General features: G+C 44.7%; 1 protein-coding gene across 1 annotated transcript in view; it reads right to left on the bottom strand.

Annotated features, from left to right (window-relative positions):
* Positions 1 to 16,601, bottom strand: part of LOC138381522 (neuronal acetylcholine receptor subunit alpha-7-like) — a 106,938-nt gene that overhangs the window by 10,917 nt on the left and 79,420 nt on the right. Inside the window, 4 exon segments of the mRNA XM_069465816.1 lie at positions 2,144 to 2,230; positions 3,195 to 3,389; positions 4,651 to 4,818; positions 7,859 to 7,938. Coding sequence (XP_069321917.1) covers positions 2,144 to 2,230; positions 3,195 to 3,389; positions 4,651 to 4,818; positions 7,859 to 7,938 — 530 coding nt within the window.

Raw genomic sequence — 16,601 nt, 5'->3', positions numbered from 1 at the left:
AATTGCTCTGCGTGGGGAAAAGCTGCACATCTGGTATCACGAGTGTGTGTCGTATAAGCAGAGAAACTGCGAGCGTTTTTCTCAGAGGAGGTAAGTAGGTCCTGAGGATGGAGCCCTCACGAACGGGATCAGTGCCCTTTGTAAAAATAAGCCAGAGGGCTAATTAGCTCTCTTTCTGCCACGTGGGGCCACAGTGAGAAGACAGCCACCTGTAAACCAGGAGGTGGACCCTCACCAGAACCTGATGCTGGCACCCTGAACTCTGACTTCCAGCCTCCAGAACTGTGAGAAATAAACGCCTGTTGTTTAAGCCGCCCAGTCCATGGCAATTTGTTAGAGCAGTCAGAATTAAGATAAATAAAAAGCTTGTTCTCGCAGGATTAGTGCAGCAGTTAGGGATTATCTGGGCCAAGATCTAGGAGAAAGCCTGGGACAGAGGAGGTGGTCTTTAATTGGAAACTCTGACTGTAAGACCTTGGGCGTAGCTGTCCACTCCTGAGAGCTGAGCTCTAAGCCAAAAGCTTTGTGGTACAGGAGCCTAAGTGTACGGCCCACACACCTGGCTGAGCCCACCACCCGCCCTCTGGCCAGGAAGGAACTCACTGCTTCCTACAGAGACCAAGAGGTCCCTGGGAAGAGTTCTGTCAGAGGTAGGTATGTAGGACTTACATTAGCTTCAGGGCCCTCTGCGAAGGGGAAGGACAATGGACCAAACCGAGACTGTTATAAGCTGAACTGTGTCCCCCTGAGATCCACATTCCAAGGCTCTAAGTCCAGTACCCCAGAATGTGACTATATTTGGAGATAGGGATGGAGGTAATTAAGGTAAAATGAGGTTATTAGGGTGAGCCCTAATCCAATCTGACCAGTGTCCTTTCAAACAAAAAGAGGAAATTTGGACACACAAAGAGACACAAGGGCTGCATGTGCCCAGAGGAAGGACCACATAGGGACAAAGCATCATGAAGGTGGCCGTCTGTAAGCCTAGGAGTGAGGCTTCAGAGGAAACCACCCCTGCTGATATCCTGGTCTCAGACTTACAGCCTCCAGAACTGTGAGAAAATAAATTGCTGTTATTTCAGCCACTCAAGTCTGTGGTATTTTGTTAGGGCAGTCTGAGCAGACTGAACTGATACAATGACCGGGGTCAGTGCTCAACAGAAGGCAGCAAAGCTCATGTGCTTGAGGCCAACAACATCCCATCCTTCCAGACGTGGGCTGTGAACCAACCAAGCCCTTCCTAGGGGGTTCATCAGTCAAGACAAGGCTGCCAACAGCCCCAGGAAAGGTAGTTTCTGTTGCAAGTCTCTATTGAAAGCAACGTGTTGGAAGGTAGCGTAGAACGAACAAGGTCAGAGCCAAGTTGAAAGGTGGTTCCACCCTACCTGGATGGTACCAAAAGAAATGTGACAACCACAACGGCTTCTCATACCAACAGTTTCTCTGGCCAGAATGTTCACATAGGAGAGTTCCACAAAGAAGGGCCTTGGCTGCTTGGTTCCCTAAGCCTGGGGGTATCTGTGCAAGGTGCTCCCACTGCAACCTACCCCTAGTTAGCCACACAGGATGGTCCTCAGGTAGCAGGGCCAACAGGCATAATCACAGACTGCATTCCTGTTCCCAGCCTCTACCGCCCAATGGGAGTGGAGACTCTCAATGGTGTTGTCCCTCCCTAGGCAGAAGGTCATGCCTCAGACCTGTCCTGGGCAAAGCATATTTCCCCAAAGACTTTTATTCTACACAGAGATTGAGTTATCTCAGGAAACAGTGGCTAAGAGTTAAAGTGTGTGCTTCCCCCATTTTAACAAAGGCTTTGTGGGAAAACAACGTGTTAAGCTAAAATAATAAATTTCTAATGATAAAATATCTGGTTTCAAAGCAAGCATGATGGGGAGAATTATGGGGGAAAGGAGGTATTTCTGCAAGTTAAAGTCAAACTGCAAAGCTGGACATCCCCTTCTCATTACTTGGGCCCAGGTGACCAGAGGCCATGGGTCACTCTCAGAATGGTTACAGCAAGTCATCCCCTCCCAGCAGAACATGGGGGCAGTACAGCCACCTGCCCCCTAGTTTCATCTGCGGGGCAATCCTAGGTACTCTGTAACCCCATAACTTTATGAGAGGAGCCCAGCTCTTGCCTTACCTATCAATGGCACAGAATCAGATGTTGCTGGCATGATCTCAGCCACAAGCAGCATGAAGACAGTGAGAGAGAGCAAAACCGTTATCCCTAAAACATAAACACACAGTGGTTCCTCAGATAAAACAGACAGTAAGGTCCAAATGTTGTCTAACAGAGGTTCCCAACCTGAGACTCAAACAACAAAGTGCTGGGGGAACGTCATGGAATGCATGGTTTCTCTGCACATGCGCATGTGCATGTTCCTGGGCAGAGTCCATGCCTTTCGCCAGTCTCAAAGGAGTCCGTGATGGGGATGAGTTTAGGAGCCAGAACTTTGGAAGGATCACCACAAACAGAATAATTTAACTTAGCACAATTGTCTCTCATTTTCCTTATTGCATTATTATCGAGAGGCAGTTTTTATGTAGCAAGAAAAAGAAAATATGTAGTCAGAAGATCTGGTTTCAGGTCTTAAGTTTGATACTTAAAGCTGTGTGACCTTGGATACGTCATTTAATGTTTGTGAGCCTCATACTCAGAAGATGCCAGTTGGAGAGTGATTGCTACCATGTATTGCACGTGATCTTTAGTAGCTCTTTAAGATATTGAGAAACTCATTCACCATTCGAAATCTTAGTCTCCTTACCTTCATGTGGGAGCGATTGCCAGGGACTGCATTGTGTACAGTAGGACACAAGTACAAGCTGACATTGAGCTAAACTACTCTACCTGTCCACAAGGAATGCTGACCAGTGACCATCAAGGAACAGGGTGGTGCTGCAGGAGGGGAGAAAGCACAGCCCCTCAGGGCAGAATCCATCTGGCCCCTCCTTGCGTGTCCCTGTCCTTAGTGTAGGGGCAGATAATCCCAGGATCCTACAGTATTCTCAGGAGGGCACTAAACCTGAATCAGGAGCTTCCAGTGTCCTGGGCTGGTAGGTCTGTGTGTGATGAGCCACACAGGCGCCCGAGACCCCGACTGGCCACTGCACTATCCACAGTGAGCCTTGCAGAGCTGACTTCAAGGAAGGGCCTCCAGTCCCAGACTCCCGCCAAAGACCTGGGCACTTACCCAGGGAGATCTTCTCCCCGGAGTCTGCAGGGAGCAGGAACACCAGCAGGGCGAGGGCAGAGATGAGCACACAGGGGATGAGCAGGTTGAGGCCATAGTAGAGGGTCCTGCGGCGCATGGTCACCGTGAAGGTGACGTCTGGGTACGGCTCTTTGCAGCACTCATAGAACTTCTCATTCCTCTTTCCGGGGATCCCTCCATGGGGAGGAGAAGAAAAGGAACCATGGTTAGAAAACAATAAATTACCATGTTTATTTCATCGAGTATGCCACACACAAGCATAGCCCTGGAGTTTGCTACATGCTAACAAATTAGGTGATTAGTGTTTGAATAGACCCTTGCTGGTTTATTATAGAGCTCTTTAAGGGTATCTTAGTGACAGTGAAGCAAATGGGCAAATATTCTTTAGACAGATTGGAAATACATGATGATTAACAATACATTGTCAATTTTCAAGTGTTAAAAATGTAACCAGTTTTTCGATTTAAAATAATCAAATATATTGGGCACCTACCCAAAAGAACGTAAGTCATTCTATGACAAAGACACCTGTACCTGAATGTTTATAGCAGCACAATTCACAATCGCAAAGATGTGGAAACAACCCAAATGCCCATCAATTCATGATTGGATTAGTAAATTATGGTATATGTATACCATGGAGTATTACTCAGCTATAAGAAATAACAGTGATATGACATATCTTTTGTTCTCCTGGAGAGAGTTGGAACCCATTATATTAAGTGAAGTATCCCAAGAATGGAAAAACAAGCATCACATGTACTCACCAGAAAATTGGTTTCCCTGATCATCACCTAAATTCACATCTGGGAATGATACCAATCGGATATCAGACTGAGGTGGGGGGGTGGGGGGAGGGGATGGGTGTATGCCTACATGATGAGTGCGTTGTGCACCGTCTGGGGAATGGCCATGCTTGAAGGTGCTGACTCGGGGAGGGGGGGTGCGAGTAGGGGATGGGTGTATACCTACATGACGAGTGCAATGCGCACTGTCTGGGGAATGGACATGCCTGGAGCTCTGACTTGGGGGGATAGGCGGTACATGGGCAATGTATGTAACCTGAACTTTTGTACCCCCCATAATAAGCTGAAATTAAAAAAAAAATAATCAAATATAGGTTCCCATCAACTGAAGTTTGCTGTGCAAACTGATTTTAGGAATGGACTGGATTTGAATAATGTAGGGATACCTCCACTATCACCAATGTATTTAAATGGGCCCTCATTATAGTTGCAAGTTCCTCTTAGAAAGCATCAAGTTTTCCAATTGTTTTGTTTCTCATCATATAGCTCTCAGTAAATTATGGATAATGCTTCAGAGTTCAACAGATGCTCTCACTGAAAAGGACAGTGGAAAATCCCAAACTTTAGCTTGCCCAGGAATAAAGTAGCTTTCTTCCAGGCTGCTAGTCTCGTCTCTTTCCTGGGCTTACCCACGAGGTCCCACTCTCCGTTTGGGATGTAGCTACTGATATCTGCCTCCTGCATCTGCAGATCCAATGACCAGCCTCCATAAGACCAGGACCCAAACTTCAGTTTGCACTGCTGCATATCAAAGGGAAACCAGCGCACGTCGATGTAGCAAGAGCTCTTGAATATGCCTATGTGGGTGATAGAAACAGTCAGAAGACTGAAACAGACGCTGACTGAGATGTGCTCAAAATACAAAGCAGTTCCTTCAGCCTGTCCCACCCGTCCAAACTGCAGGTCACCCTGTCCAGAGCAAACTGAGTCTTTTTGTGTATGTGTGCGTGTGTGTCTGCAAAATCTCTATAACAGAAGCTCAGCTCAACCCTCACTATCTTTTAAAATTCAAGCACAACATTGACAAGCTCTGTCAAAGAAAACTGTTTTGAGGGCTTTCTGTGCACAAATAAAAATAGCTGTATAAATTTGCATTTACCATGAGCATCTTCATACTCTAAATAATAAGGGAAAAATAAAGAATGTGAAAAATCTCAGAGAAGTTGATAAAAATGATGACGTGGTTAAAAATTGAATCTGAGATGTAGGGGGGCACGGGGAGGTGTTTGGAGTGGGGTAGGGTGGGCATTTTCTTTAGGTTAAAAACTGGGAGGACACTTGATTATCTAGAAATATAATCTAGAATTCTAGTTAAAACTATATTTTAACAAGTTTAAATTCTAGATCAAGAACACAATAAGAACTGATAGATTTTAGCTGAAGAGACAGTGCTTGAATACAGGAAAGAGTTTCCACTAAAAAGAGCTATCCCAGGCTAGGACAGGGCGGACACACATTTCCCCGAGGGCCACTGAGAGGAGAGAAGAGGCCACTCCAGGCATTTAAGTCCATGTGCTAGTCCCTACCCAGAGAGAGACTTGATCTCTCTGGAAGACATGAATAGCTTAAGTGTCCCAGTGCTCCCGGGGCCAGCCAGGCACTCTGTAAATTTCTGCTACTGAATTAAAGAAAGAATTCATGGAGGAAGGGACTCAATCACTTTGCAAAGAAGGACCCCACCCTTCAGCCAAGTTTGGAAAAGATAATAAATATTTTGTCTTCAAGTTTCTTTAAATGTGATGTGTAGCACCGCATCCATTGTTCACGGGAATCAGTGTCATCACAGACACTGCCCCCAGCCATGGGCTGGATCTCTCAAAACCATTGTTTGCAAGTTAGAAAATTCAAACCTTACGATTCCATTTCTATGAAATGACCTGAGAGAGAATTTCTAGAGACAGAAAGCAGATCAGCGGTTGCCTGGGGCTGGTGATGGGAACCGGGATTAACTGCAAACAGGCAAAAGGCATCATGGTGGGGTGATGGGAATGTGCTAAATCTAGACTGTGGTAATGATTGCATAATTCTGTAAATATACCAAAAATTGTTGAATCATGCATTTAAAATGCATGATATGTAAATTCTACCTCATTAAAGCTGTTATAAAATAAACACACGGGGTAAAAAAGTCATGGTATAATCAAGTCTCTATTTCTAAGCTTGCCCCCAAACATTCTTTCTCCCCCAGGCCTCCCTACCCACAGGCGCAGCAGCATCGGGAACCAGTCTACACTCCCCCGAGGTGCAGGGGTTTGCTGCCCCCCCAGCGCGATGCTGTGGGAGACTCCCACGGTCACAGTACGATGTGTCCTGTCCCAATCAGGGCCACCGAGGTGGGGACTCAGGAATCAGGCCCAAGAGGGGCTGCTGCACTCAGGCAGCTTGAGAATTGAATCCCCAGTGCTGCTCCTGTAGCTGGAAATAGCCTCAGCCTTCAAACAACCTGCAGCACCATGTTCTTCTACACGAGTCCCTGCTGGAGGTTGTTTTCTAAAATAGCCCTCAAAATAGAAGCCATCATTTTCAGGCCTGGTGAAAAAGCCCTTGTGTATGACGCAAGGCTCACCCCGCAGCCCCCTGCACTCGGGGCCTGCTGTTGGGAGGAAATGCACGGGGTGCGGATCCAGGGAGCAGCGGGAAAGCAGATGCTTTGAGATAGAAAACCCAGAAAGCTGGACTTCTTCACTTAGTGCAGACATGACTGGGAGGTATCTGCTGTGACAGGTTCCATCACTCAGTCAGTCGTTCAGTGGTGGAGTCTAAGTGAGCAAACACAGACTCAGCCCGGGGCTGCTTGTCACCTGCTGGCAGGAAGAGCCTGTAAACACCACTCAGATGGCAACGCCAGCCTGGCCTGTGCCGTGAGAGGGATGAGAGGGCCTGAGCCAGGGGCTGACTGCAGGCGAGGGCTGTGCACTCTGCTGTGTGTGACTTTGTGTTAGTGTGTGTGTTGTGGGTGTGAGGTGTGTGCGAGTGAGCAGTAGTGGGGAGGTGGGAAGGTATCTGCAGATGGCCTGTGAGCAGCATGTTAAACAGAACAAACAGCTGCAGTGGGGGAGACAATCCCAGAAAAGAATTTGTAAAAAATCTCCTAAAAGGTCAAGAAACCCCGACTGTTAATATCAATATGCTAAAACACACCCTGAATGTGCCCCAGGCCATAAGCCCCCAATGTCCCATGCGGTGGATTGTTCACTGAGAGCCCAGGGCCCTGTGAATGCACTGAAATGATGGGTTGGTGGGAGGAGAACCAACCCCAGGAAGCAGTTAACCGCTGAAGGACACAAACTCATTCAGGAACAAGTCAAGTAGTCACCAACTTTGAAGCCACGGGATCTTTCATGGAGCCCACGTGTGCGCTACAACATATACACTCAAGACGGGACGGAGGAACTCTCACCTTCCCACCCCCAGAACTCAGAGGGCTGAACCTGCCAAGAGAGGGAGTCCAGTGGGAAGGAAAATGTCGAGCTGAAATGGAGAAGTAGGACCTGGAGATCGGCTTGCAGATTGAAGGTGAGCTGGAAATTACCCAGCCAGGGAGGCTTTAATTGTGGATTAACTTTAAGGCACACAGGGCAGAAATTAAAAGAAAGTAACATACGACACACTAGCAAAGACAGCTGGAGCCACCATGATTCCAGACAAAGGAGGAGGACCGCATTCTGGAGTTGAGGAAACATGTGCAAGCACAGAGAAAAGAGGAGGGGCGGGAGTGACAGAGGTGCAGGTGCACAGCACGCCAAGCTGGCCACCTCTCAGTGGGCACGGTCAGGACTGACACCCAAACTCACTTGAATATTCTAACTGGAAGAGGACAAAGGAGGTGGTGCTTACCTGGGGGGAGGTACTGGCAGTGCCCAGAAGAATTCACCAAGACATTGGTGTGGAACGTGGCATCAAATCGCTCGTCAGCACTGGAAACAGGAAAAGGGTTTCATGAGCCCGCACCACCAGGCTGTGCATCTCTCCCAGTGCCCTTGGGGCTGTCATCGGCTCCTGTCTGCACTCAGGCAACCCCACACCTGGCCTGCAAGCACCACATGCGTCTTCCGGGAGGTCTTCTCAGAGCACAGCTCGGAGGCCGCTGGTGTCTACCCCCATTTCCATTTTCACATTAACTGTGACTTTTCTCTTAATGTGTACAAAGCAAAGCTCTTAGCCAAAATGAGACCTGAAAATGACTTAGGAGACCATGGGCAGGCGTAGGCCATAGGAGTGGGGGGAGCACGCTGCCTCCCCACAGCCCCATGGGGCAGGGATTCTGACCCACTGCATTCAGAGCTCTAGTTCCAGCCTCTTGAGCAGGGCCCACACTTGTTTGGTGCTTAATACATGTATCTTGAGTGACCGAAACTGCACCAAAGGGCCCACAATTAGTGACGACAAAGGACATGGGCGGGGCGGGGCGGGGAAGGCAGCAGAATTAAGTTCAAGTTTTAGATGAATGCACCTCAGCCCCCTCCCCTGCCCATGTTCAAGTGTCCTGCAGCCAGGAGTTAACAATTTGTATAAAGGAAACACACACACACACAGAGGAAAAAACAACAGCAATTAAACCAAGAGCCTACACTAACTATGTCTTGGATTTTCTGTATTCTGATGCTTTGCCATCAGGGGTCTTGCTGTCACTGGAGGAACAGCCTCTCCCAGGGCTAGTCAAGTCCCAGACATAGTAAACAACTCGATCATGAACTCCCCTTTCAAATATAAATCAATCAATCCAGAGCTCACTCCCCCAAGTATCTCCTTCCTTGGGCTGTCATGCTTGGGGTCACCATCTACCTGCCCTTGATGAGGGGCAGGGTACCACCCCAGGGCCGGGTACCAGCCAACCGGGGAGAGTCCTCTGCCCCAGCGCCTGCAGAAGTCATTCAAACTGGCCAGTCCTAAGGCTCAGCCTGCTTACGCTGCCTCTCCCGTTCCTTCCTGCAGAAACCACAATGAAGTCTCCTGCCTGGGTTTTCCCCACTCCCTCTGCCACCTGACTGACCCTGGTGTCCCCCAGCATCGCCCTGTGTCATGTGCCAAGCCTCCTGCTTATAAGGAGGGGTGAGTAAATACTTTCTTCATGACAGTCATTTCTGGTCCCTGTGTCTTATCACACCTGATTTAAACAAATCCCCAGTACCCTTAAAACACAGCTGTACATGTATATAAAAATAAACCACCTCCAGAAAACACAGGCAGCCAGTCAGGGGCCAGCATCACACAGTCAAGGTCCCCGCACTTTGGCACCTGGGGCCCTGGTGAGAACTGCCCCCCACTACTGTGCCCGAGGCCCTCCCAGGGGAAAACTCAGGATCACGAGACATTTGAGGACAGTCTTCAGCATGAGACACACAAGCAAGAACAGGCACACAAAAACCATCTAGAAAGTGTCAATGAAAAGACTGAAAAATTACTTCTTTTAAAAGTAATATCCTCCAAAAATTCAAGAGCATATTGCCATCAAAAAAACAGAGAGCAGTATGGAAATTAATGATGTGATTTATGAAATAACTTTGTATAAATGGGTGGGAGGTTAGGCTGATAGAAATCACAGGAATAAAATGTCGGGCAGAAAGGAGGGATGGCTCGGAGGACAAGGCTACAGTAACTTGCTCCATTACCAGAAGCTCCATCAGGAGCCAACAGGGAGAGTGGGAGGGAGAAAATTACCAAAGAAATAATGCAAAGAAGCTTCCTAGAGCAGAAAGAAACCACCCAAGCATGAAGGCAAAAAAAAAAAAAAAAAGCCATTTTCAAGAATGTTAAGGCCTCAGAGAGCCAGTTTCCCATGTATATTTCATTGGTCAGCTTCGGAACAATGAGCATGAAAAACAAGAAATACACTTTTAGATTAAAACTGGAGATCAAGAAAAGGAATTTTCCACAACGAGCTGGGCAGTGGACCTAGAAAAGGGTGTGTCCAAATCAGAGCCAGACGTTGGGGTCCTGGGGAGAGAACGGAGCAGATTCAGGACAGAAAGAAGGAACAGGGAGCTGGGAAACATCATGGGTTTGATTAAGGACACATTTAAAAAAATTCTTGCAATAAGAAAAAAGGCAACCAGGCTGGGCGAGGTGGCTCACGCCTGTCATTCCAGCACTTTGGGAGGCTGAGGCAGGAGCAGGAGGATCACTTGAGGCCACGGAGTTTGAGACCAGCCTAAGAACTAAGGAGACCCCGTCTCTACAAAAAATAGAAAAATTAGCCCAGCGTCATGGTGCATGCCTTGTGGTCCCAGCAACTCTGGGCCGTGGGGTTGGGGAGCTGAGGTAGGGGGATCACTTGAGCCCAGGAGTTGGAGGCTGCAGTAAGCTATGATGATGCCACTGCACTCCAGCCTGAGTGACAGACCAAGACCCTGTCTCAAAACAACAACAACAACAACAACAACAAAACCCAGCAACCAGAAACTCCATGAAAAACCTGTACAAGGAAGTCATGATTTGAATATGAAACAAACAAAAATGTGATGAAGTTTAAAAGAAGGAAGAAAGGAAGAGAGGGAGGGAGGGAGGCTAAGCTGTCATAAAAAGATAGTCCTTTGAGATGAAAAAGGACACATCCACCCCTCACTTCCAAACACACACAGGGAGAGAACGGTAGGATCAAGAGTAAATATTCTTTTCTTGACTGCAGTCTGTATCGGACTGTATCAGTGAGTCACTTTATAAACAGTGACTAGGCACAAAATAGCTGAAACCACGGGCCTTCACAAACTCACCCTGGGTAGTACCATGATTTTCAAGCTGGGTTCTTTGGAACCCTGAAATTCTATGGGGCTTCCTCAAGGTTTCTGCCAATGTTTGACTCCAGAAATTTCTTTTTCTTGGATTTTAAAAGGTAATAGAAGTCAACACACACTTAAGTGACTGTTAACAAAATTTTAAGTCTTCGGAGACTACCAATATATGAATTTAGGTGGCCCGTTTAACTCCTTTTGGGTAGAAGTTAAACTGAAATGCTTCTTGCCATGAATGTCCATGCATTTGAATCCCTCGTAAAGAAAGGAATCACCAAATGAGATCTGCATTGCTCTTTAAAAAAAATTCAGGTTTGTGCCTAAAATCATACTGCAGTGAACCTGTCCCAGACCAGTCATGTTTTCCCCACTGCCACGCTCAGTGGCAGCAACACAGAAAGTGTGGTCTGATGCATGGTGCAGGGTGCAAAGTGTTGCTTATTTTAAGCTTGGGTTTCTTCATATATTTTTATGTTTTTATAAAGACTGTGAGCATCTGTTAGATCAGTGATTCAACTTTGAAAAAAAACAAAACACACAAAAAACCCAGTTTCTACAAGCTTTTCCTTCAAACATTTTAATTGAAGAGACTCTCAAGATCACAAGGCAAATGGGTAAAAGACTCTCAAGATCACAAGGCAAATGGGTAAAAACAAGATTAACAACTGTTGCCATTAGCAACAGTTTACCTGTGTGACTCAGTGACTTCTGAATATTGTTCATCCAAACAAAATATTGGGATACACGGAATTATGTGACACTGGAATTGCTATCAAAATCCAAAAATCTTATTAATATTCATGATGGCAGTTTCATGGTTCTTTCCCATAGGCAAAGTGATTTTATAAATAAATAATATAAAAATAAACTCTTGTAATACAGATGTGTGCTCACACTACTTTATCTGTTTTTAGCATTAAGGCTGGAGATAAGATGTGTTTGAAAAAGGGCCCTGCTGCTAAAATCTGAGTTTGAAAAAGGTGAGGCAGGAATGAGGTTCCTCTGAAAAGTGAGTGGCCAGAACCACTGCAAGGACCGGTGTCCACAGCGTTGGCATGAATTACCGCATGACCTGGCACTGTGCACACCGGGATGCCCGACAGACGCCAGCCTACAAGGCTGTGTGCTAATAATGCAGCCTCACAGCTGCCAAATGCCCTTAACCGTGGAAACAGGGAGGGAGCTAAAGGACTCACTTCACTCCTTGCTCTGCTTTTGTGTGTATTTGAAATTTTCTGTATTAAACAATTTAAAAATGGTCAAATATATATGTTTTCTTGACTGCTAGAAGACACAGTGCATCTGCAGAGTTCTTAAGGCTGCCAGTCTGAGGCCCTCAGGCCCTGCAAGCACTGCCTTTCTCCAGCTGCCTCTGTCCCCACTGGCCAGCGATGACAGGAGCTCACTCTTGGTGTGAGGAGAGCTCTGAGCCCCACCCCCACCACAGAGGGGACGACTGGGGCCAAGGTAACTCAGATATTCAGGATGCAAGCTCTACGTCCCCGGGGGTGGTCAGGAGGAGAAGCATCTGGACAAGCTGTAAACATGGGAAGAGTTCCTGCAGGCGGAAATGAGCATGGACGCACGCCCCTGGCAGAGGGCATGGTCGGCTCACACACCTGGAGATTAACCAGAATGAGGGAGGCTCCAGGAAGGTCTGGTTGGCCTGGACCATGGGGTGAGTGAGATGCTGCCCCTAGCAGTGAGGCTAGAAAGAGGGCTTGGGCCAAGTAGGGCTCAGGGGCCCAACCCTCATAGCATTACACACCGTGATGTCAGTGGCAGCATGAGCAGGGAAAGCCCACAGGGCACAGGTGGACCCTGTGGGTCTGGCTTGGACCCCTCGCCCCTCTGCCTCCCCTGGGGTCCCATGCAGTACCTGGTTCTGTCCCCGCAAAGGGCTGCTGGCCCTGGATCAAGAGCCCTCTGATCCCAGCCTCAGTATTGCTTCCCGCCTCAGCATGGAGGGGCTCAACCCTAAGCTGGGGAGGTGACAGTGACCCTGCCATCCATGGAGCAGACGGCATCTGACCCACGAGCCCAGCTGTCAGCATCCTGAGGGAAGAAAACCGAGGAGGCCCAGCCACCAAAGAAGCCCAGCAAGACTAACCCACACTAAGTAGGGCCTGTGCTCACCAGAATGAGACTCTGCATCCAGCTAAAAAAAAAAAAATGAAGAAGAAGAAGAAGGAAAGAAAACAAGAAAAATCCAGGAACATTGCACTTCTGCAAAGAGGATACTGTGTGGGCTCAGGATGACCCTGATTAATAAGATTTCCTGTGAAATCAGTCCCATTCCTTCTGAGCTCTCATCATCCTCAAAACACTGAGAGAAGGAAGAGCTGAAGAGATAAAAATGAAATCTATCAAAAAAAGCAAGGAAGGAGGAAGCTCATTTATCTCAGAAGAGAATGGATCTAAGATGCCATTTATTTTAAATCCCCGAAGGAAAAAAAAAAGCTGCCAATTCCATGTGAAGACACAAGGTTGAGACGCCGATGTAAATTATGTCCAGATTTTAGAGGAAGAACAGGTCTGTTTAGAATAGATGAATTTTGTTAAAAGTAAAGGGGTGGGGGGAGATGGAGATGTTCTGCCATAAATAATTTAGCTTTATGTTTTAATCTAAAATGTTAAGAGTCTGCAACCAGCAATGTGGCCTGTCATAATCCATGACCAGAAAGTCTTGAGCAGAACCAAATTTTTATGGTTATTTCTACCTGCCAGAGACTCCAGGAGGCAGAAGTCTAGGGCACTGGCAGGAGGCTTCCAGAAGAATCTATTCTGTAATCTCTTTTTAACCACTAATATACATGGTAAATTAGATATAACATGGATGTAATGGTAACAATTAAAACAATTAGCCGTATAGCTGGATAGATTATAACTGTGTTATAAATAACATAGGTTAATGTTATCACAGCACGTATCAAGTTTCTGGGCTCCTTCTTTTATTCACTGAGTTATATATGTCTGTCCCTGACACAAGACAATATCATCTTAATCTTACAGCATTAAGAAAGTGTTGGTATTTGGCAAGGCAAGTCCCCCAACTTGGTTCTTGTTCTTTAAAATTGTCTTAGCTATTTTTGACCCTTTGCCCATCATTGTAAATTTTAAGATCTCTTTGTACAATGCCATGAAGACCCTGTTGAGACTTAAGTTGGTATCACATTAAATTTAGTTTGGGAAAATTTGACATCTTTATAATATTGAGTTTTCCCAGGCATAAATATGATACAACTCAGCATTTATGTAGGTTTCTCCCAGATTTGATACTTTTTAACAATTGCAGATATTGGAAACAAAACTTGTTAAATTACATTTTCTAATTGTTCTAAGAACACAGAAATACATTTGATATTTTTATAGAGCTTGTTTTGTAGCCAACATATTTTGTCTAGATAGTCTCTAGGGGTTTTCTGTGTTAAAAAATATGGCCTATAACTGATGATAATTCATTTCTAATCCTTAAATAGTTTGCTTTTCTTACTATTTAAATTCATATGGCAACTATGATATCTTTAAAAAGTGATGTTAACTGATATTCTTATTTTGTTCCACATATAGAAATTTCTAATGTTCTGGCATTAAATGAGCTTTTGGTAAAGACCCTATTTCAGGTTAAGTGAGGTTTCTTCTAATTCACAAATGGTTGTTAAATAATATCGACTGATTTTTCTCCAGTTCCCAGGACAATTGTTTATTCTGTCTGCTTCATTGTTTTAATAGGATGGATTATATTAATGGTTATTTTGAAAGGTAAACAAAACTTGCATTCCTAATAGAAATCTAAATTTGTTAGGATTGATTTTTAAATTACTGCTAGATTTAGTGTGCTAATATTGTAGTATGTTCAAAAGTGGAAGATATGCTGAGTGGAACTTGCCTGTAAACTCACATTTTTAAATTTCATTTTAAAAATATATTAAGAGAATGAAGAGACAAGCCATAGACTGGGAGAAAATGTTTGCAAAAGATATATCTGATAAAGGGTATGTTATATTATCCAAAATAAACAAAGAACTCTTGAAACTCAAAAATAAGTAAACCAACCTAATTAAAAAATGGACAACAGACTTTAACAAACACCTCATCAAAGAAGATATACAGATGCAAATTAAGCATATAAAAACATGCTCCACATCATGCCATCACGAAAATGAATATTAAAACAACAATGACATGCCACTACGAATCTATTTGAATGGCCAAAATCCAGAACACTGAGAACACCAAATGCTGGCAAGGATGTGGAGCAACAGGAATTCTCATTCATTTGCTGGTGGAAATGCAAAATGCCACAGCTGCTTTGGAAGACAGATTGGTGGTTTCCTATGAAACTAAACATACTCTTACCATATAATCCAGCAATTGCCCTCCTTGGTATTTACCCAAAGGAACTGAAAACATGTCCACATAAAAACTTGCACATAGATGTTTATAGCAGCTTTATTCATAATTGCCAAAACTTGGAAGCAACCAAGATGTCCTTCAGTAGGTGAATGGATAAGTAAACTGTGGTAGATCCAGACAATGGAATATTTGTGCTAAAAAGAAATAAGCTATCAAGCCATGAAAAGACATGGAAGAACTTTACCTACAAGAAGCCAATCTGAAAAGCCTACATACTATATGAGTCCAACTATATGACATTCTAGAAAAGGCAAAAACTACGGAGGCAGTAAAAATATCAGTGGTTGCCAGGGGTAGGGGGAGGGAGGGAAGAATAGGCAGAGCACAGGAGATTTTTAGGGCAGTGAATATAACCTACATTACACTATCACAGTGGAGACAGGTCATTATACATGTGTCCAAACCCCCAGAATGTGCAACACCAAGAGTGAACTGTGATATAAAGGATGGGCTCTGGGTGATGATGATGTGTCAGTGCAGGTTCATCAGTTGTAACAAATAAACTGTTCTGGACGGTCGTGCTGACAATGTGGGAGGAAGTGCTTGTGTGTGGGTCGGAGCTGTACCAGGACTCTACACTTTCCACACAATCATGCTGCGAACCTAAAATTGCTCTAAAAAATAAAGTCTATTTTTATATGAATGCAATCAATTTTTAGTTTATTTTTCTATTTTTTCTAGGAAATATTAAATCTATCTAAATTTCCAAATTTTTGGTATAAAGGTATTCATACTATGCTATTTTTTAAATGCCTGCATGTAGTTACAACCCCCTTTTATATCTACTAAATGCTTGCATCGTCTATATTTTCTTGATATTTATTTCCTGATGTGTTTATTAGTTCTTTTTTAAAACCAATTTTCCCTTTGTTGATCTCATTTTATTTTTATTTAATAAATTTCTAGTCTTTATTCTTCCTTGCTTCTTTTTTCTTGGATTTAATGTTATTTTTTCCTAACTTCTTGAGATTGGTAATTAACTCAAAAATTTTCCTAAAAAAGATTTACAAAGTCTTTACGATTTCCTAAAAAAAGATTTAAAGATTTTTAAAAATCTTTTCTAATGTAAGCATGTAAAGGCTATGTATGGCTGGGCATGGTGGCTCCTGACTGAAATCCCAGCACTTTGGGAGGCTAAAAGCAGAGGATCATGTGAGGCCAGGATTTGAGATCAGCCTGGCCAACATACTGAGACCCCATCTCTATAAAAAATTTAAAAAATAAGCAGGCATGGTGGCATGTGCCTCTAATTCTAGCTACTTGGGAGGCTGAGGCCAGGAGTTCAAGGCTACAGTGAGCTATGATTACACCACTGCACTCCAGTCTGGGTGACAAAGTGAAACCCTGTCTCAAAACAAGTAAATAAAAATAAATAAATAAATAAAATAAAAAGGTACTTATTTTTCCCTAAATACACATATATGCGCATACAC

Source organism: Eulemur rufifrons, chromosome 3 (genome assembly GCF_041146395.1).
Source record: "Eulemur rufifrons isolate Redbay chromosome 3, OSU_ERuf_1, whole genome shotgun sequence".
In the NCBI taxonomy this organism is placed as follows: Eukaryota; Metazoa; Chordata; class Mammalia; order Primates; family Lemuridae; genus Eulemur; species Eulemur rufifrons.
The sequence above is the reverse complement of the archived record's forward strand: the minus strand, read 5'-3'. Positions and strand labels throughout refer to the sequence as shown.